Source organism: Bombus pyrosoma, linkage group LG5 (genome assembly GCF_014825855.1).
Source record: "Bombus pyrosoma isolate SC7728 linkage group LG5, ASM1482585v1, whole genome shotgun sequence".
Taxonomy (NCBI): Eukaryota; Metazoa; Arthropoda; class Insecta; order Hymenoptera; family Apidae; genus Bombus; species Bombus pyrosoma.
The window spans coordinates 10,997,426-11,020,307 of record NC_057774.1 but is presented as its reverse complement, the minus strand read 5'-3'; the positions used below and the strand labels follow the sequence as shown (position 1 = coordinate 11,020,307).

The 22,882-nt window shown below is 35.9% G+C and overlaps 1 protein-coding gene across 7 annotated transcripts in view; it reads right to left on the bottom strand.

Moving 5' to 3' along the window:
- Window positions 1-22,882, bottom strand: part of LOC122567415 (pikachurin-like) — a 233,000-nt gene that overhangs the window by 41,323 nt on the left and 168,795 nt on the right. For all 7 annotated transcript variants that reach the window (XM_043725882.1, XM_043725878.1, XM_043725881.1 and 4 more), the window contains 2 exons: window positions 17,453-17,654; window positions 7,557-7,701 (listed from right to left, as the gene is read on the bottom strand). In XM_043725882.1, the coding sequence (XP_043581817.1) occupies window positions 7,557-7,701; window positions 17,453-17,654 (347 nt within the window). The remainder of the gene's footprint in view (window positions 1-7,556; window positions 7,702-17,452; window positions 17,655-22,882) is intronic.

The window sequence follows — 22,882 nt, the reverse complement described above, 5'->3', positions numbered from 1 at the left end:
AAGTTCGTAAAGTTTAAAGTTTCAAAGTTATTTGCCTCGATATATCCTTTTTGTTAATTTGTTTGTCGTGAAAACATTTTAATATCGCACATGTGTAAATATAGAGTTGCTTAAAATGATTCATTTTCACTGCTGTGCATCGCTACTGTGATACGAATTTTTGTTGTTCTGTCTGACTACTCGGTGACCTATTCCACTTTGTCGATAATAGTACAATACTTCATTTTTCTTTCGTTTATACCACATATGTACACGACGAATACACTTCATTTGTTTAATATAAACACATATTAACGAATTTGTTTAGGAGGTTAGTTTTGCATACATATTATCCCATCTAATGAATCGATAATATACATAATCTTTCCTACCCGGCTGATTACACGCGTGATTTGTTCTACTATTCTAATCTCGCGTGGGATATGTTCAAGCAATCTAATCATATGCTCAACCTGTCCTTCACGTCTATTATACAAAGTTCTATTCTACTCGCCCGATCGTATCCGCACCTATTCTACTAGTTCGGTCGCGTGCGAATTCTTATTCTACTTATTCGACCATGTATCTACTACGCTTGACTTATCAAGAGTTTTAATAACAGTTCACATAACAAACGCGAATTAGTGCGAATTTCATATAAGAGATCAGATAATTTATAGAACGATAAACGTAGAAAATATAATATTTTTTGAAGTAATATTACTTTGTACTTTGAGTTTCTGGGACAAAATGGAAAGATTTCGAATAAAAGCAGCATCGATACAGAAATAAAAATCACACGATCTCCAATTGCACAGCGTAAATAACCTTATGTAGATAAAATACATAAATAGTATAATTAGAAATTATTGCGTTATTCGCTTTATTCCTTATTCACATTTTCATTTCTTTCGATCATTATAAGATGCTATAGAAGGTAAGAAATTTAATACGATGAAGAACTTCAAAGCAGTAAGAGAATACTTTACGTCAAAATCTTAACAATAGATCGAGAGACAAGTTAAAAAATTGACCGAAAAGTTGAAACATAGAAGAAAAGATAGTTAGTTCATTTATAAATAAGATGTTCGTATTTCAAAATCATTTAACATTATAAAGTTACATACGTATATGTATAGTGACTTCCATAACTGTCACGACAACCTTTGTAGGTGGATAACTTTTTTAAAATTGGGTCAAACGAATTGCGTTTCTTTTAGAACTTGGAAGGATTAGTTTACTAGATGACGTATAAAAAAGTGGCAATGAACAAAGTAAAGATATCTTTCAACTCTTTTACCTGGCCTTGTAATGGAGATTTAAATGATACATTTTGAACATTTATATGAGTTGTGTACACGCTAAAAATTTCATCGAAATCAGTTAACGTTGCTACGAGCTGCAAACGGTTAAAAATGGCGAAAATCACGGTTTTCACGACTTTCGCTATAAAATCTACGTGATTGCCGCTTGTTTCCGCATCGACTGATTTCGATAAAATTTTCAGCATATATATATATATATATATAACTGACAAGAATGTTTAAAACGCGTCGTTTACATTTTCATTACAAGCTCAGATAAGGAAGTTGAAAAATACCTTTACGACAGTTGCTCTTCTCCTCCCGATTCCAATCAATTGCAATTTCTTTAGAATTTTTTTATTACGTCATCCAGTAAACTAAACTTCTCAAAAAAAAAAAAAGAAAAAAAAAGAAAAAAACCCAAGTCATTCGGTCCGATTTTAAACTACTTATTCAGTACCAAAGGGCGTTGCACTAGGTTTGGAAAGCACTGTATGAACACGATTCTATTGGAGTTGATAATAATAGCGCGGCGAGAAAGGTAAAAAAATAGACAATGATATTTTTTGACTTGCAATGAACTTCTTTAAAAAACGACAGTGTTCTTCGCGAGGATAAAGCGCAATTATCAGTTAATAAGAGGCCCTCCATCGTCGCGCGGGAACAGCCGTGATTTCTTGCTCGTTGATTTAAGATTTCTTTTCGCCCCGGCGAGCCGCGATGGTCGACAATATTCTTCGATTGTTTCGCGGAACTTGGCCGTAGACGAACTTGGCTCTGTTTTTAAAGGAGCACTCGAAACCACCCTTTCCCTGGCCGAGGAAAGTAGCGGGTCTTTCTCTTCCCGCGAACGCGACGTACTAACTTATTACGAAACAATTTGCAAGTCTTATGAGAATGGCTGAGAGGGAAAGCTGGAACGAGGGGAAAGAAGAAGAACGACCGAAACCAGAGAGGAAAGAAAAAGAGACACCGAGGGACGGAGGCTTAGAAAGTAGGTAGCTTTTAAAGACTTTTAATTCGAGAGCGAAATGCCGGCTAGCCCCATCGTGTAATTTAAAGAAAATGCTGCTGCGAGATGTAGTAAAACGCTGTTTTCTAGTTATTTAAATGTTTTGAAAGAAAAATAAGTATGTAATAATGATAATTATAGAGAGAATATAAATAATAATAATAAACTTGACAGGTAGTCTAACGATTAGAAATAATAAGCATTAAAATGCATCTCGCAGGATGTTTGAAAAAGTTGAAGTCAAACTTCAAAAATATATAGCAATTGAAAGAAAGAAAAATATGTCTTAATAAATGTCAAATATCATTAGACGTTTCCAACCATGAGCTTAAAACGAAGGGAATTCACATATATTGTTAAGAATAATTTCCTTACCTTGATGGGTACTTTATGCTCCAGGCTCTGATTTTTTAAATACTCTTAAAGAAGAGGAAATCCATGTTTTTATGAAATTATTAACTTTTCACATCGTTTAAACGAAAAGTCTAAACATTAGAGGATGATCAAAGTTTCATTTTCACCAAATATTGTTAACTCTGTATTCCAATTCCCAATTAAATATTACTGGATCATAAATAAGCACAATAGTCGAGTTTGGTCTACGTTAACGGGCTAAATTAACGAGGTCCTTTAATATGTAAAGTATAGAGTGTTAAATAAAGTTAATTGTAATTTATTAAATTTATTAAATAAAATTCACGAGCCTAATCCAAAATGACCAACTATTATACACGTACGTAACAAAATTTAATTCGTCTGTAGCGAGAAACTATGGTATTTATAACGCCGAAATACCGAAATACCGAAATCTAACATTTTATTGGCGAAAACGGCGCAATGTTAGCTTCCGAGGATTTAATCAAGTAAAATCGCAGCTTCCGTCGCTGTTATACCGCAAAAGGATTATAACAATTTTCATAAAAACCATGCACCCACAAGAAACATCGTACACCGTCCCAGTTTCGTTATACCGGCGTACGTGAATTAGGGTAAAATTAGCCTTCTCTTGGAACAGGGTGAACGAGAAAATCGATAAACGCCGATGATACGCGACATCGCGGTTGAATTTCCTTAATCGAGCAAACTATGGGCAAGTTTTACAGGTAACGCTGCATTTTACTGATTACACAGTGTGGCGTAGTTCGTTTCATGGGCGTGGTTCGATTATTCATCGTTCACAAGATCGGCCATCTGTCTTTATATGTCCGACCGTGGGCCATAAACACGAAGGGGAGTTGAAAATATATCAAACCTTTTCACGTGAACGTATTATGTTGCACGATACGCGATCTGCAGAGATTTCGTGCCGTGTAAGATGATAATTTCGCGTTATAGTACGTGGATGAAAAATAGAGAAAAATAACAGTCATTAGTCTGGTTTCGTTACTGACCAACGGAATTATTTCTCAGAAGTTGAATGTTATAACGTTACCTTAATTTGCATAAGTCTTTTCTTCTCCGTTATTTTTCTAGATTGTATATCCGTTTCCACGTGCTGTATAATTATCAGGAATTTGCAATGTTAATTCGCATATACTGTGTTCCCTTGACATCAACCATCGTCAGATTCTCTAATTACATCGTATCCGTGTTGTTTCTACGACTTAATTGCACACGTGCGTATATACACGTTATCTATCATGCCAGACTGCAATCAAATTCAGATAGAATATTTCTGCTCTAAGACGGTTGGATATCGTTCTGAGAAGGGAAACTTCAACAGAAACATTCTAACGTTTTGACAGAGAGACTCGTTATTAACCTATGAGAATGATATATTTTAACCTGATGTCTTGTAATATCCACGTGATACGTATAATTCATCAAACAATAAAATTGCTCAAGTACTTTATACTCGTTAATATTTGCGTACCCTTGCTATAATATTAAAATTATCAAAACTTTGACAGATGTGACTTTGTATAATTTATACGCATAATAATAATAATTCTCATATCCTAATATCCCAATATCATAGTTTCACAGAACTTATAAAACGGTCCATTAATTAAAAACCATCGACTAATCACTCTGTCTATGCTGTATAGTTTTACTCTTTGCTCTGACGCATCGTGTGATATTAAAACGGCTCGAAAATCCGGGGACAGAGGGACGGGCTTCTTCATAATTCCTGGGATTGTCGAAGCGTTAAACGCGGTCATTAATTGGCAGCCGATCAAACGGTTCGGGACACTCGCGAAAGAGATGAATTCTCATACGAGTATCAGGCGAAAGTCTGTTGGCTCGACTCGTTTTCACGCTCCATTTGGCCGCGTAATTTGCGGGCTGTCGTTTTCAAACGAGTCGAAAGTAATATTCCAACCCTGTGTCGACCCTGTTCCGACGCAAACACCGGAAAATCTTTGACGTGCCGTCCCTGTGAATGTCTTTCGCACGCCGTAGCACAGTCTTTTCTCTTTTTTTTTTTCCGCCTCCCTAACAAACGCATACACGGCACCGTCCATTATTCGGCTACAGTGCCCCGTTTTAATCATGCTCCGGCACTTACTCGTCTCGGTTTTATTCTACGAGTTCTCGCGACTGCACCGGGGTCAACGTATACTTTCGTCCCTCTCTACCCTCTTTTCACTCGGTTTTTTCTTTCGCTTTTCTTTTACTTTGTCCTGTTTCTTCGTCTGTCTGCCTCTATCCGTCCTTTTCTTTTCTTCTTTCGAGGTTCTTTTTGTTTCTTCTCTTCTTGTATTCTACAAATGAGACACAACGACGATGCTGGTCTTTTATCCACGGAGAGAAGTCTAACGTAAGTCAATTTCACTACCGACGCGATCAACTATTTTTGTCTGCTCCATTCCGCTGACTCTTTGATCTCTTCTCGATGCCTTTTGCACCGCTGCAGAGAATACTTTGTTTCGGTGATCGCACGTGTCGAGATATATGCAGTTCTTTTGTCAGTTCCACGGCGGTTGTAATTAGCTTACTTTTTCTGGATCGATCTGCAGTTATTTGACCCCCTTTGGAGGATTACCGAGAACTGTTGTGTCTCCTTTGTAGATCACTGCTGACCTAGTTCTTTTCTTCGTCAGTCGCCTGCCTTTTGAGATACCTTCTCCACCAATAGAACGTTTGTAGTCTTATTTGAATATCGTATATTTTATTTCCAATATGTATTTGTCCCCCCTGGCCATTCTGTATGTGAATATCGTTGAATAATTTGAAATTGTTTTCGTACATTTTTTTTTTTTTTTAATCAGAATTATATATAAAGATATCACGAAGAAACATTTCGAAATATTAATTTCACTGAGGTTTCCAAATCGAGAAGCAATTTATCAATTCGTCGAACAAATTGTCGTAGCAATTACTAGTCGATCAGCTATCGAAACGAGACAAGGATATACAGAGTCATCGGAAAAAAGTATCTCCCTTCGCTCGGCAATTTTTATATTCTCCTTATAGTTCTAAACTAATCGATACCTGTTCGCTGAAAATACAGCGCGGGCTTCCCAATTGAATAAAAGATGCACGAACGAAAATAAGTCTAAAATAAGAAGATTGTAATTAAGATCATAAAATTCTCCTCCAATTCATCCGCATACTGTTCTCAGGTGTTCCATTATTTTTATACTTTCCAAGCAAACAAAGCAGTCCCCTCAAAACAAGAAGCATATATCTGCCCATTAAACTAAAGAAAAGAAGAAATCAAAATAAACATACCGCGATAAACGATAAAACAAGAGAGTAAAGTGTTATGTAAAGAGGAAAGAGAAATTAACGCTGTTATAACATTCTTCGAATTTGTTTCCATGATTTTATCAAATTCGATATTATTCTCATGTTTCCGTCAATCGATAATCACCTTCAAAACACAGACCATCGTAATACGAAATTAAATTACGAAACGAAGAAACGATCAAGAAAAAACAGAATTAAAGTATTAAGAGTTAAGGTACGATATCGTATAAACGAAATGCTAATTGACACAATAAAATTCTCGTCGAGTCAAACTGGAGGAATATTCGAAAATTGCATGGTGGTCGTTAGACGGACGATTTCCTTGGAAAATAACATTTTCGTCGGGAAACCTGTATCGTGGATGGAATTGCATGCAGGTGAATAACGATGACGTCGGCGTGCACTGAGGCAAGAATACATGGTGAGTCGTGAAAAGATTTGCTCGCCCCTCTACCAAAGACGTCAGCCAGTCCGGGATTTTAAAGGGAAACGTCTAAGCGAGTGCCGCCTTTTAACTGGCGGAAAATTACGCCGAGGAAAACGGATTTATATACGAGATGTCGTTGTGCAACAATCCGGCACAACTCGGTTATATCTGTCAATGGGAATTTGTCGCGAGATCCTTGCTCTACGATCGATCGTGAATTTTTATTGAAACGAGAAATGCCGATTTGCGTTACGCTTCCTATTAGTCTGTAATTGTAATCTCATTAGGGATAGCTCGTTAAAGTTTACTTATCTTACAACTTTTATCCTTCTGAGATTTCGAAGTTCAGTTTTCGAGATTTAATCAATAAACTGTAATAGATTTAATCAGTAAATAAATCCTTAATTAATGATCTTTGAAATTTGAAATGTTGCATAAAGTTGCTTCATGCGATAATATGCTATAATTTAAGATATATCGTTTGCAGAATTTTACTTATAGATTTTCTGAGATTCTCAAGTGTAATTGAAATATAAAGATTTATAATAGACTCATGAAATCTGTTCGATGAATAAATTTGCAACGAATAATCTTTAGAACTTGAGGTTTATGTTATTATTCGTAAAATAAGTGTAGCTGAAATTTTACTTGTGAAGCTGCTTTCTGCGATGTTACAATTCATCAAATTTAACATTATATCATTTTCAAAATAACATCTGATAATTTTTCGGATAATTCAGAAGATTGTCTTAAAAAATTATTTTTTGGAAAGTAATTTTCACTCTATATAATCACATGAAACGTTCCATACCGTTTTCATCAATTCTTTCTCGTTTCAGCGCTACTTCAGCTAATCCTCTAACAATTATCCTTCCTCTGGAATCATCCTCGAAACGTCGAGTTTCCAAGAGTCATTGGCGCATTTGCACACTCGTGAGACTATTCATCGTGTCTTTTGAAAGTGATCATCAATTTCAATTCTGGTTTCTATAAATGCTGACAATCCTAATTCCAACGCGAGATCGCGATTAAGTATTTGCGTGTCACGTCGACAAATCTCTTTCCGTTTTATCGACAATCGATCGTTCCTCTTTTAACCAACATGTAACGCCTCGTTGAAGACCATTGAACTTATTCTTACCTTCGATCTTCCCTCGACACGTTTCTCTTGATTCAACTGAATCCAGGCGTCCCATCGATGTCTGTAGACGGTCAGGGTGTTCCATTCGTTCAGCCTCACTGTTTGCGTGCTTCTAACTGTGCCGACTCCGCTCCCGCAATCGAACCTTCGAACAAATATCAATATCTCGTCACTTTTGCTTATTGCAATGAAATAATAAATTTCCGTCAAATTTATGCGTAAAGCTTATTTGCTTATTAATGTCTCGTAAAATGTCAGCTTATTTTTCTCATATTTATGCAATACATTTTTCCCTGATTCATGCATAATATGTACTTTGTTTTAATGTAAAAGGTCTCGTGGAATTGCAGCTTATTTTCTTGGTATCTGTGTCGTAAATTTATATATTTAGATATTTGCATAATAAATTATTATTATCTATATATAATTATATAACGTAGATTGGGAGAAAAGTTAAAACTCGAGATCGTAAGATTATGCATGACATTTTAGCACATTTTATTTATTTGTCTAATCTTTATCACAGAATATTAAATCTTGTGGCAGAATATTAAGCTTTTCGATCGGAAGTGTTTTATAGGTTTGGAGTTAAAGACGAACAAAGCATTTAGTCCCTTTTGTTCCGATGAACATGGATAGGACGATATATTTTTAATATACAATCATGAAATAGTAAGAATTTTATTCGATTGTCAAAAAGATTGCAATTCTTATCCGATTATTGGCTTCGATTTTTCTTCTGTTTCAACGTTTCACTTCAATTTTTCCAATTACGTATCCCTCATTGTTCGAGTAACGCCATTTATCTACCAGCAGGAAGTGTGGTTTCCCGCGAAACAGAGAAACGTACGAAGTCGGTCGAGTATCTCAAACACGGATCTGTAAGGTTTCATTGGTGCAAAAATCGTTCGTAGACTGTTAGAAAAACTTATTTCCGGTATAATGGATCGCGTGGTACGTGAATCTGAAACATGTTACTCTATCGTGATAAATAGTCTTTCGAGCGCTTTGAACTTTTTCAGTCGAAGTATCGGATGATTATGAAAGCATCGGATGAAAATATACACTTTCGAACACTTTGATAGATTCTTAATACACAGCTGGAGATCTTTTAAACATGTGAGGTATTGATTCGTATAATGCAAGTCTGTATCCTCACTCATAAGACGATTAAATACCACGAATGAATGCGAAAAATAAAATATTTGTGGCTATGAATAGGAAGCTGAATTTTATAGAATTTTATATTATACAAAATATTTCTCTACTTCCAACAGATTCGAACGTCAAAATACATTTCTATACATACTCATGATAAATCGAGACATTTAGAAATCCATTTATGCGCTTGGAATCGCACCATCGCGCAATAACTATTTTTATCCTTTGAAAAACTTTTCCCAATTCAAAACGGCACACGGAACAATATTTAAAAATCATTGAGCGATTTCCGATTCTCATAATCGATCGATCATTTTCAATTTGAACGTTTCAATGTATAAACTAGCTAATCCCACGTTTCAATCTCGCGATATTCTTGAACAACGATCTGCCGATTCGATAATACAGAATTTACGCGCGCGTCGACGCGAGAATGAAAAAGCATTATATCTATTAACCATTCCATAACAGGGACGTCAATCAGAGGTTGGTAGCACGAGATTAACAGTCATGACGAGCAAGCTTTCGCGCGAGGCGAGTTCTCGCCAATATCCTCGAAATTTTTGCCGATGAGAAGAGAGGAAGGATTTGTTGGAACGAAACGATGCGACCCGACGCTGCAATTACTCGTTTGCGGCGTGCTGTGCAACGCTATCAATAGATAGAACGCCGTATGTCCGTCATTGTCTTTTCACCGATTCTTTCGCTTCTTTCGATACGACGATAATGTCCGATGTCATGGAAACGGTCCAAGAATATTAGCGCCGCGACCAGAAATTGAATGTTAAACCGATTACGATGCTAACTACACCCGAAACGATTTCTTGAATTCTTAGGATTTTATTATACTTTACTGGTTGAATGTGTATAGTGGAAATATTTGATATTATTTCTTTAATTAGAGACAGTTTTAACAGTCTTCTATCGTACTATACGAAAGAAATAAAAAGAAAGATACGTGAAAAATGTATGATGTAATGAAAACAGGACTTATACCGGATAAAAGATTATTTAAATTCTAAAAAGAATGCACCGTAGTAAATCTATAAAATTACGAATTGATCATTTTGATCAGTATGGTAATTTTGGTATTGATCCTGAAATGATACAGTAAAACGTTATTCATTCTTCAATTATTTTATTTTAATTCCTTTGAAAAAGCAATCTGTGAGAGATCTCGTTATATTTTTGATAACTTTCCAGTAGAAAGGAGGAATAGGTGTGTATTAGTTTGAAGTGGTTGTTACGCTCATAAAGTCGTGTTACGTTCAGCCATCTAAACCGTATTTTCACAGTTGCGACATTCACATATTCGCGTGATTTAAATTTTCCCCGGTATAGCGTTAATGGAGTTGTGTAAAGCGCAGAATTAGAGGGGTCACCGTTGTACTTGTTAGGGTATACTTCCAGGGTTTAGTTTTGCCTTCGAGGCAAAAAGTTTACGAACTATTCGAATAATTGGTAATTTGGTCGTAAATGTCTCCTCGTGGTATGAATTTCAATTAAACGTTTTTCCATAGGAATGATATTGTAAAGAGAATGTATGCATATTCTAACAGATAAAAAAGTTTGGATAGCACTTTAAGCACACGATCATGTTCGTTATTAATTTATCAGTTTTTTTATTTAACTTTAATTTTAATTCCTGACTATTATTACGATAACTTGGATTATTTCAAACATTATAAAAATCTTTAATAATCGTGAATTAAGTTGAGCTTCATAATTATAACTTCGACAATTAACTTAAGTTTATAATGTCAGTAATTATCTTAAGTTCAGATCTATAATTAAGTTCAGATTTTGTAATAGAGTACCTCGTATATGTATTATTATTATTATTATTATAGTAGACGTATCTCCATATCATAGCAATTAAGATTAAAGGTGTCTCATACTTCTAAAGTTTAACCTCATTTACATTCGAACGATCCGAGAATAATTAATAATTACGTCTGAAATAATTACGCATAAAAAAATTGTCTGTCTCTATTAATCTATCGTTGCAATAATAATTATGTAATACTTCAGTTTATTTTTCGAAACGATTCTGCACGAGTACAACGAAGGACAGAAAGGAGCGTGCTTAGTCACGGTGGCAAGGGGTTGAGTTCTAAGTTGTGGTAATTATCACTGTCGGAGGGTAAACGACATGGTAATGAGAAATTTTAACGAGTTACGCTGACTGCAGCGTTAATCCCACGCAGTCGAAGCACGTAATTAATAACACGCTGCTTACCGCACGCGTCCGCTACTTGTAAGTTTTAAGGCTCACCACAAGTACCTCGCCAATTTCGATTCTAATCTAACGAGAATAAGCCCTATATCGTTTTATGGGTATAACAATTCCCTGTATTTCTGATAATTATACTGATCAACTTCATAAATTGAAAAATAAACAGCGTAACAGTGACACAGTCTTTAAAATGTATCTTGCAATTTATAATTAATTGTATCATCTTTTCGGGATGAATCAATAAATTTTATCTTATTTATCGAATAGAATTTTCTAAATTTGCATTTCCACTTGCGAGAAACAGATGATAAGAATGGAAAAAGGAAAAAGACGAAGAGTCACAATTTTTAAAATACGAGTAGAAACATCGCGTATCGAGAACGATGTAAAATCAGATAACTGTAAGTGCAGTTTATCTTTATTCACAAACTGTTGGAAGCTTGGCACAACAGAATTTCTTCCGTGGCATTTAAAAAATATACCCGTGACAACGGGTCGTCGTTATTACCATCACGAATACGTGGTCCGAAATGGTTTAAATTAAATAGCGACGCAAGCTAGACTATGCATTCTGCATTCGTAGCGATCGTGAGAAAAGCCGATTAGCGAGCCAGAGGATACTCGAAGCCGAAACGAAAAGGCGGAAATTCAATTCCGGCCATTGTTGCGAGATAATATCCGAGAGAATCTAGCGTCTCCTAAAGTACGAAGATAAAAGCAGAAACAGCGAAGGAAATGGCGATTTTTATCGTTCGAAAAGTCGTTCACGTTGGCCTTGTTGGCAGTTGTTTCAGAAATGTGTGCGAAATAATGAAAAATTCCTCCGGTGGCGAAGATCGCAAGGGGTCGTGACCCTGACCTTGTTCGAGTGAATGCTTCCTCGCGATATGGTGACCCCGGTATGCAAGATGCACTTGACATTTTCGCGACGCTCGCGTCATTGCACAGAAGTCACGTACTTGTGGCTACATGCCTCGCATGAGCGGTAGATCACGGTTGCTGACACAGTAATTAATTTATGATCGATTAAGTATTTTTGGAATTTCGTAGATATTATTGTAATTTCGGTTAGGAGTTCGATAACTTTGGTAAAGAGTAACGAGTTAAGATAATTTTCTTACATTTCTCGTTTTTCTATTTTTCGTACTAGTGGTGATACTAGGCGATAGATAGATGTGTTCTTTATTCCTGTATTTTTGTGCTTGAAATTTTCTTTTATAGTTATGGAAACATTGTTTTCACTAGGTATTATATTTCGTTGCCACAGTATGAAATCTCTGCAACCGTACGAAGGTACTACCGAATGATACAAAATTATATACCTAGTATGTAGACGCGCAATAATAATATACAAATAATACCTTTTGTAGCCACTGTATACCTTAGCAGGTCAAGTGTTAAATAGTTTCATCCGCTCCCAACACATATTTCACTCGACCGGGCGAGAAGAAAAGAGAACAGCGGCGAATCCACACGGTTTCTTTAACAGAATCTTTTGGACACTGTCCAGGACCCAATTTCTATTTTCGTCCGATCCTCGGTTCACGCGATATTACTTCCGTTTCGAGCACGCTCGTCGTTCGGCCGTGCATGTAACCGTAATGCGGACATCCGTGTACGTGAAAGTGATTCTTTGAGCTTTCGACGAGAGAGAATCCTCCTCTGACTAACCCCATCCTCCCTTCATCCTGGTCGAAAGACACAGCCTCGCAGCGACGGGATACGTGCACGCGGCTTAACCGAAGAAAAGACCACTCAGATTGGATAGGTAAGCCGGAAAACTCGGGCGGCGAGATTTTGTTCCAACGTTGAAAGCGAACGGTAACTACATGGCCGCATATAGGATCACGCGGATGCTTCTTTCAGGCTCGGCTGGCTTGCGAGAAGATTTCATTTCGTCTGAAAGCGACGCCCGCTCGAATCATCGCCGTTCCTACTCAGCGAGGTACTTTATATCGCTGATGTATTGTGTACCGAACGAATTGAACCGTGTGCGCGAGTGTGATTAATAACAGGTTGACTGAAAATTTTTGTGCATGGAAACCTTTAGTGGTTCTGATTAATCGATGATGAATTTTTTCGATAGAAGGTAATGGATGTTTTTTAGAAAATTATAAAATTGGAATTTTTAGAAACACCTGGTTCGTTATTACCGCACAATAACGTTTGAAGTACTTCCGATAACGAAATCTTAAATTTTGCGATTTTGAAGGAAGTGATAATGGTCGATTATTAAACGTAAAGCTGGTGCTTTAGCGATCGAGACGGAGTAAGCTTGATTTAGCTTTTCATCTGCCATTCGGATGAATTTTGTCGATTCTTCGATTGATTAATGCATTCGACGTTCTGCATTGATATATGTTCAGCAGAACGATAAATTCCACGATCGATCGTTTGATACACGGTTAATGAATTATGGAAACGAAACCGACGAACAATGAACGATTATCACGGCGACGTTGAATAAATTGCGCTCTATATTCGAGCGAAATATCTATAGAGACTGTGTTTCGATTATTTCGATAATTAACTAGAAACTTTTTTTAACTCTTCAGCTGATGGATGCGTGCTTCAAGATATGAAATTTATTTCGTATTTAACGAAACAATGCGTGTACATCACACTAAAACATTTTTGCCAATTATACAGACATTTTCAAGAGGATTAAATTTACGTTATAATTAAACACTGTGTATGTTCAAAAGGGAAATTCTGGTGAGGGAGTTTCTCAAAGCCCACAATTTCTAAATTCCGCAATCGTTTCAAATCTACAGGAATTGTTCTAAACTTCGGACAAAACTATACGTTAAATCGGGATAGAATATTTATAATTCGTATATTTTTACGGCTGCAGATTCTGAATTAAAACGGTTTGACGAATTTTCAGTAAACTTTCAAATCTCTAAAGTAACAAATTTTCGAAGGAATAAAACGTCGTACAGCGGAGAGAAAAACTTTTGTAGTAGACTTTCCAACGTTCGAAGTCCCTAAATCCTAAAATTGCAGATTTCCGAATGATCGTGCTACCCCTTCAAAGAATATCTTTCCTAATTAATAATTTTAAATTAAAGGGACGCACGCTATTCTCCAGAGAGAAATTCTTACAACAGAATCTACAAAGCACGAAAGAACGTTACGTTCCACTGGGAAGAAAATATTTTTCCTAACTCCGCGGGTATTTTCAAAGACGTAGAGTTTAAATTAAAATGTAACACCCTGTATTGCAGTGAAAAACTCTCGCAACGGAGTTTGCAAAGCGCTTCGTAAGCCGTAGCTAATGAAAACTTCGACTGGGACGGTAAACGACAACGCTAGCGTTAGGAAATACGATCAGCACGTCGACGTGGCGAACTTCCGGGCGAGACTCGAATCTTCGAATTCGTAAATCGGCCCCCGGCCGCGGCTACCACTCACGAGTTATTAGCTGCGCGCGAAAAATTAGCTTACGACCGGAATTCTTAATTAACGACCGCGTCAAACGACGCATTCAAACGACGACACCGACGTTACAGTGGCCGGTAAGCGTATGCCGTGAAGAACAGCTCCGGAAAAGTTCTTCACTTTCTCGCGTTTCCTTCCTCCACCGTTAGGCAAATATACTGCTGGCGAAGTTTATCAACGCGATGTTTTAACGAGGTCTCAAGGCTAGTTTTCACGTGAAGAGAAGTGAAATTCATTCGGATAATGGCTATCGTGAGAAGGTAAGACTATTTTAATTTCTGTCAGCGGGATGCGAGAGCGTGGATCGTTTTTCATGAGAATTTTCGTTCGGGAAATTGTTTTACCGATGGATGAGCTTATATAAACGATTTTTCAAGTTATTTAGCGCGACCGATCTATAATCGAAATTTGGAAGTTCAATCGTTGATAACTGTCAGTTAATGTGCGTGTTTGAGTAAGTTTTTTAATTATTTCGCGCGTTTGTTTCTAGCTGGCACATTTAGATTGTTTCTGTTTGCTATATGAATTATTAAAGCGAGTTGAAATCAAACGATATATTGCTGTCGTTGCTCGTTTCTCGTAGGAATCTCCCTCGTTCGATTGGAATACAAGGATTTAATTATTAATAAGTTGCATTTATTTCATCTATTTTTTAAGTCGTTCAATTTATTAATTTATTTTAGTATTTGTTCAATTTATATTATCATTTAATTCATTAAATTTACATTGTCCCGCTGTCTGGGATATAAATTGCGTTCGAGTTGGAAATTGTGAAAATATAGTATCTTGCATATTACGAAATTTGTAATTTGTAATTTATATTCATGCGCTTTTTGTAGATTTTTATGCACGCGTATGCTCATTGTTGGCATATTTTCTGTATATATTTATATGTATAATATACTGATTTCTTTTTTTATATTTTTTATATATTCTCTGGCTTGTTATCTTATTAAATATTATATAATACACCACTAAGTTAACATTTTTCGAGATACAGTTGCGTTTGAATTTTATCTCGCTGTGTAACATCATTTGAGAAGATCCAATCATTTTTTCCGATTGCACCTGTTCCAATCTCACTTTCTCTATTCTCAGCTCTCTTGTTCCGTACTTCAAAGCTCAGATCTTCACGAACCTCTTTGACTTCCTTGTGATCATTACGAATAATAAGTCTATTCTCGCCACTTCACTATTTCCAGTGCTTGTTGCAGAGCCACGAAATAAACGAGAACGAAAATTTCCAAAACGAAATCCACACACTAACAACCCACGAATAATTAAAAATCCTTTTAGAAGCAGACTGCAAACGCGGCAAAGTACACGCTACGATAAATAGGAACTAAAGTTTCGCAGCAGACTCGGATATAAACTGAATTAAAGAGGAACAACTTCCAAAATTATTACTCCTAAAATTTTTTTTTATTGAAACGAAGAAAATTAATTACGAAGAGAGATTTTAGACAAATTATTCTTTGATCGTGCTCCATACCTAAAGCACCACTCGAATTAAAATTTTGTACGTTCATTTATGATCTCATGCATTTTACATTTTATATATTTTCCAAATTTTAACTTAATTTCGTAGTAATTAATTTCATAATATTTTGAAACATCCATTCAATAATTTTATAATAGTCGATCGATATATTATCTATCTTAAACATTCCTAAAATTTCAAATTCATTTCGTAATATTGAATTTTACAATAATTACAAAGTCGATACAGCTATTGAATGCGTTCCTAATAAACTATTTCGCAACATTTCCAAGTATCCAATTAATAATTTGATAATATCTAATCAATACGTTAATTCCACATATTTCTAAAATTTCAAATTAGTGTAACAAGACAAATGTAAAGAAAGGAAGTCCTTTGAGTCGCCTAAACGTAGATGAAGTAGCCGTATGCACGCGACAGTAACACGCGAGTATCCTGCCGACGTTCCAACGATGGAAAATTAATTCTTCGAGAGTAGACGAGCGCGTCTTCGCGACAAGTTTCATCGAACTTTATCGATCACACCCTGGCCCCGATAGAGCAAATGTGTCCCGCAGTAAATTGAAGCAAATCGTGGTTTCGCGCTATTCCTTTGATGTCCTACCGTTAATGGGGCAGTGAGGTTCCCAGGGAAACTTCCGTTATATCGGAGGAAGTTGCGGAAAGTTGGCATAATACAGCGATACATAGCATCAACGAGGTTGTGCAGTTTGCGGCAAACAAGCAACTCGTTATGCTGTTCCGATCGATCGAGTTCCATCGATGCGCTTCTTGTTCATCGGCCACGGACTTCGATTTCCGTTTCCTCTTTTTCATTGGTTTTCGCGATCTTCATCGAATCAATTATTTAGCGGACCGCAGAAGTTGGCGCGGTTTATTGACGTTATCGATGGTACTAACGCCGACCGAATAATTTTAGGTATCTGGATTGTTGCGTATTTAGGTGTTTGCCAGTTTGCGTGGAATGCATTACTTTCGAATTTAAATTGGAATTTTGTAAGAACTGTGTGGAGAACTGATAACGATTAGATTGTGGATACGCGTGGAAATTTATGCTTCTATAATTTAATTCGTACGATATAACTTAATCGAAAGATATACAGGAGGTTAACTTAAATTTAGATACGTTTGTCAGTTTCAGTAGAGTTTAAGAGCAAGAATATATTCTCGAATTGAATTTGTAGTTTTACGATAATTGTACGGAGCATGAAAACTTAAAATCCTAAATTTCTGAACTAATAATTTTACCTGTAAAAACTACGAAGAAACTTGAAAATTTCCAAACTTTTAAACTGAAATTCTACCAAAAGACTCGGACTATGAACTCGCAACGCTATGAAAAAAGACAGGAAGTTCGTAAATTTCCAATTATCATTCGACTTAAACAACTTGTTTCAGCCCCCTTCTCGCCCCAATCTCGATTACATTGGGAACCACGCTGAAACTCTGATCGATCTCGGACTCTACACTCCGCCTAAACTATTTACATTTACCGCAGCACTTTGCAACGCCGCTTCGACGATGGTGAACCCGCGATTAACGAAGTAATATCGTTACCTGAACTCGATGAAGCCGTGATGCAGAATCAAGGCCATGAAGTCACCCTGAAGATCGTCTCTCTCGCCGGCTAGCAGCAGTATACCGTCCCAAGCCTCGGGCCGGAATTCCAGTTCTAATTGGACGTGCTTGTAAGCAGCCTTTAAAGCGGGGAACGCCAGCCAACCAGAGCCGGTAAACCGCGGTGATCTCACCTCGGCCTCTGCAAAGCAAAAATTACCATCGTTAGCCAACTCTCGTTATTATTATTATTACGCATCAGTCGCGACACGCGTTGACGCGCTTAATGCGCTTGACAAATTGTATCATTCGTCCTGGATTATTCACGACCGTCCTGTTCTTCGTACAACGATCTTATCAACCTGTCGACGCTTCTATCGCCATTCGCACGATGCTTGTAAGTCGTTGGCGTTAGCGTAACGATTAGCGCTGATATATGTTTTAGCGGCCGATGAAAGTATTTGGATGCTTGTCATTAGATTGCAGATTTTCATACAAATTTATATTTTTCAGAAGATGATTAAAAAATGCACAATCTCGGTAGAAAATTGTTCTATTTATCAGGTATTACAGAAAGTATTATACTTTGCATATTTGTACGTTTTTTCATAATTTTATACTTCCAAATTTCCTATACATGCATAGAAATCCGCAGTCGACTTATCATGAAAAACTTCACGTACTTATATAAGTAAGTGGAAGTAGTATTCGTACAGTACTTAACTTTAACAGAATTATCGTAGAGCATCGTTTGGTAGGAAAATTTTAACATATAAAAAGTATATACATATTCTTACAAGTACCTAGAATAATTTTTAAACGAAGGAAAAAAGCGATATCTACTTCCTTTATGAAGATATCAATAAATATGTAGAAAATGGTAATAATATATGCGTAACGATTGTTATCTCTTCATAGAATAAAATGTATACAAACATTTTAAGAAATAATCTAAGCGCAGAAAAAAATGGATTTGAAAATGCTACTAATACGGAAGCGTGGATTCTTACAGTGTTCGAAAACACCTAAAAACACCTTCACAATCCCTAGATATAAACATTATTGAAAACATATTGAATCACCTGAAACGAAAAATACTGAGTCGCCATATTTCAATAAGAAATGATTTAAAGAGAATTCTGTTAGGAGAATGGAAAAATATTTCAAGTAAAGTATCCGTCAGTTTAATAAATTCAAGATCACGACGGCTTCAAGCCATAATAAGATGAAAAAGAAACCCTCCTAAGTATTAAAATAATTAAGCCTTATTAATTTTTCCCATTAAACTATAACTGTACGAACCACGCACATATCTTTGTCGCTTTTCTGATATTTGTTAATATTTTCGCAAAGTACGTAGATATCTCACATTATTTTTATGAACTTTTCTGCAGGCTTGCAGAAACATGTACATATTTTTTATTTGTTAGAATTTCGTTAATTAAAGGTTGTTCTATAATATTTTTGCTGAAATTAATTACTGTACGAATACTTTTTATACTGACTGTATGTATATTACTAACACTGTAATGACTGCTCATCTATGTTCTGTGTTGCATTCTGAATGTATATATTTCTTTTATGACAGTAAAAATCTGTAATTTGGCGCGAAAAGTGCAAATATTAAAGAAAAACGGGGATTTCAAATTCTATCCAGAAATGACTATAATAGCATTTTTATATGCTAATATCAAAATCTTGCGTTAAGTAAAGCTTTTGGTGTTTTTAATAAAAAATACCAAAGTCAACTTAAAAAATACGAATAGCGTAAGAATTAATTCTCTCTTTTTTTGTACTAGAAATGAAATTCGAATCAGGAGTAGCTTTCGTGTCAGAAATTATTTAGACATAATTTTTTTTTAAATAACTTCAGATGCTAATATCGTAACTTGATAAATACTGGTAGTGATATACTCTCTGCACAAGCTAGAAAAATATTATATGCAATAAACCTAGTATACGAACATTAATGCAAGATAGAAGCTACAAGAGAAGAGCATTACCTTTCTAATCTGCTGCGTTTCTAGTGTTGTATATTTTTCTTACAAACAACAATTTTCAAAATTTTACAAGTTATAGATCAGTAAAAAAAAAAAGAAAGAAATTATCAATTCAGCACATCGCAGACCCGTAAAACCCGCCCGGCGTGAACAGAATATCGTAAAAAGATCGATCTGTCGAGAACATACGAAACAAGAGCGATATTTCATAATAAAACCAGGGATCCAGGGAGGATACAACGTTTGAATAAAATAGACCTCGATACATTGCAAACACAGTTGAAGGGTTGTTTCGCGCCGCAGCCCCATATTTCGTTATCCACTTATCTCGTTCAAATTAATTGCACCATATATCGATAAACCTTGGATTGCCAGACCAATGCTTCTCCGTCTTCGTTCCTTTTCCCTTCTAGTTATTCGGGGGAACGAAGAAATATGGTTGGAGTCGAGGCTGGCAGGAACGGGATAGACAGAAAGCTGGGAATCGGGAATTCCAGGGACGTGCGAGGCTTAAGGAACGTCCTTCACCCTGGCCAATCTGGATCCGACTATCAGGTTGCACAGTACTGTACATGGAGGAAGCTGGGCCCGTGCCCATACTTATTGTGTACAAGAAAGTATAGGGTGGCTATAAATCAAGCAGACACCAGGAATGGAAAAACTTGCGCCCGTAAGACCGGAAAATGGAATAACACCTCCTGATCTTCCGGTCGGCTGGCATAACAAACCGTTATTCGACAAACTGTATCGCAAGTCGCGAATAGGGGCGGAGTTTTCAAGTTGCTGACTGGAATTCTCCGTCTTTCTATCGGATCTTCCTACTACTACTTTTATTTTGTTTCGTCCAGCTCCCATTTGTTGGTGCTTCGAGAAGTTTTTATTGCTACACTTCGTGCTTTCGGACGAACAGCGTTTAAAACAAGTGGAAAATTTGGACGACGTTTAATAGTATTCTTTATAAATTTTTTAATGATAGTCTTATCTATTTTATGGTTATTAAACTGCGGATGTTCATGCATCTTTTTGGAGCAATTCGACGATGCACAAATGTACAGAATGTATATAATGTATAATGTATAAAAATAAAATATAATGTAATATTCAAAGTAGAGTATCTATTATTCAATTTCTCTAGTTATGTTGATACAAGTATGAATTGGTACATAAGCGTTCCTAGTCTAATGATTATTAATAGTATAGATCGTTTGTTAAGATTGTTAGTATATATTCATATTTTATTGGTATATTTTAGGGGAAAATTGGCGTCGGTGACAAACTTGTTCGTTTGTTTTATCATCAAAGTTGGTCATATGCTTTATTACCAAACTTGTTGACATTCTGCAAGACTATTTATGACGCTGATAACTTATATTTGTCGCTTGTAAAATTTCGCTAATAATGTTAGTTGAATTATGAAAGATGGCCCTGGAACTTCGTATAACGCGTTAAATTTCAACGAATGGAGCCAGAGAGAACATATTACATCGTCTGTAGAGTAGCAACGATGTAAATGTACACGTAGTTTGATACACGAGTCCTCGAGAACGAGAGCGAGTTAAGTCAATTTAATCTTGCGGTTTTATCTCAGGTAAGTCAATATCCGCACAGAGAAATAAGAATACGAGGTTAACTCGATTTCCCGGTTTAATTGGCTGCTGCCGCAACCATCCTGGATTTAACAGTTGTTCATTCTAATTAGTTCGTTGCGACTGGGATATAAATTAAAGATCGAATCAAGCCGACTTACAATACAACTTACTATTGCAGTGATTTCATTAATCGCGCGCCTCTTTTCAATCGTTCTATCAATAAAAATCTCAAGTGCTTTCCTTCTTTCAATGGGATCGAAACGACAGATTCGAAAGAGAAATATGTAGAAAGCGGGAATATTCAATTAATTTGATCACGGAAATAAAACTTCATCTGCATTTAGATTTCCAAAAATTGTATTTCTCTTCTACGTTATTAAAATGTAGGATAATTCGGCCGATTATTTTTTTTCTCTTTTCCTCTGCGTATTTCATAATATTCTCTATTGAAATAAATTAACGTATTATTATACGGTTCCGTACGAAGAGGCTGCAAGTTAGGTTACATTTTTCACTTTTTACTGGAGAGCAGTTTTAGAATTCTTTACGTCGTTATCATATCGTCATTTGCACGTCTAATATCATTTCATTAAAATTAGCTTTCCGTTTAGTTTTGAAAAAATCGAAGAATTAGCTTAAAAATGAAATTACTGTAATTCTTTATACGTTTCAGTTTAACCCCCTCTTCGAGTTTAAATCCGTCCTTGAAATAACACGGTACGTCTGATTTGGGATTATGATTGTATACGATTACAACAAATGCATTCGTTGTTGATACGATTTCCTCGTTTTATTTGAATTATATCATTATTCACGACGCATAAGCCGCTTAGTTTGATCGTTCATAACCATCGATTAAATCGTTCACCTATTTGTTGCTATTTATCGCAGCTAGCCCGTTTGTTACTGGCATCGTTGAATGATTTTATCGGCTTCGTTCTGAGAAAAAAACATGTTGTTCTTTTAACGTTGGGAAACTGAACGAAAAATTGATATTTTATTATAATTATTCAGGAAATTCGGTTGTGTTTAATAGATCTCTTCTGATATTGATTCTCAATTTTTAATTTCAATATAAAATATTTATAAAAGAAAAACACGACGAAATGGACAGGAATATCTTTAATCATCACATAGGACAGTGTATTTTACGATATGTTACACGAAAATATATATTATACCTTATAAAGAACACAGTATCTACTCATCTTTGTTTTCACTTCTTCATTATTATTTATGAAATTTAATTATTTTCATTAGCAAACAGAAAAAAACTTTGTAGAGATACATTTTAAGGAGGTAACGTTATACTATTTTATACAGTAATTTAACTTGCTTGATGAAATTTGACAAATCGTAAGTTTATTTTTGTTCGTACAAAGTGTAGATTGTGAAAATTAATAGTGAACGCGATAAACTGTACTGAACACCGGTGGTAATAAATGTAAACAAGGGTAAAGCCAGGCTTCTAGTTGCTCGTATATCTGGTGATTTGTATTTCTGGACAGGAAAGTTCCGATGAATCTATTCTCGTTCGTGCCGGAGAGCTGCACCGATGAAATTTTCATGTCTTGATTGTCCGTTGCGTTGTTTGTCATGGACTAAGTGGCTTCAATATTCGTGTAAGCCCCGGAGGAACCACTTAGCCCGGTAAAAAGCTTTCACACGAAAGTTCTAGCTTTTTCAAATTATCAAGAATTTACCAACTGGTCGTAAAATTGTCCCGCGCGCATACTAAATTGTTTATACGTTCAAAAGGGCAATGGAATATTAAGATGATGAAATTGAGGGAAATTAAGTCGTACAATACTTATATGATGGTTAAAGGCAATTAGTATGCG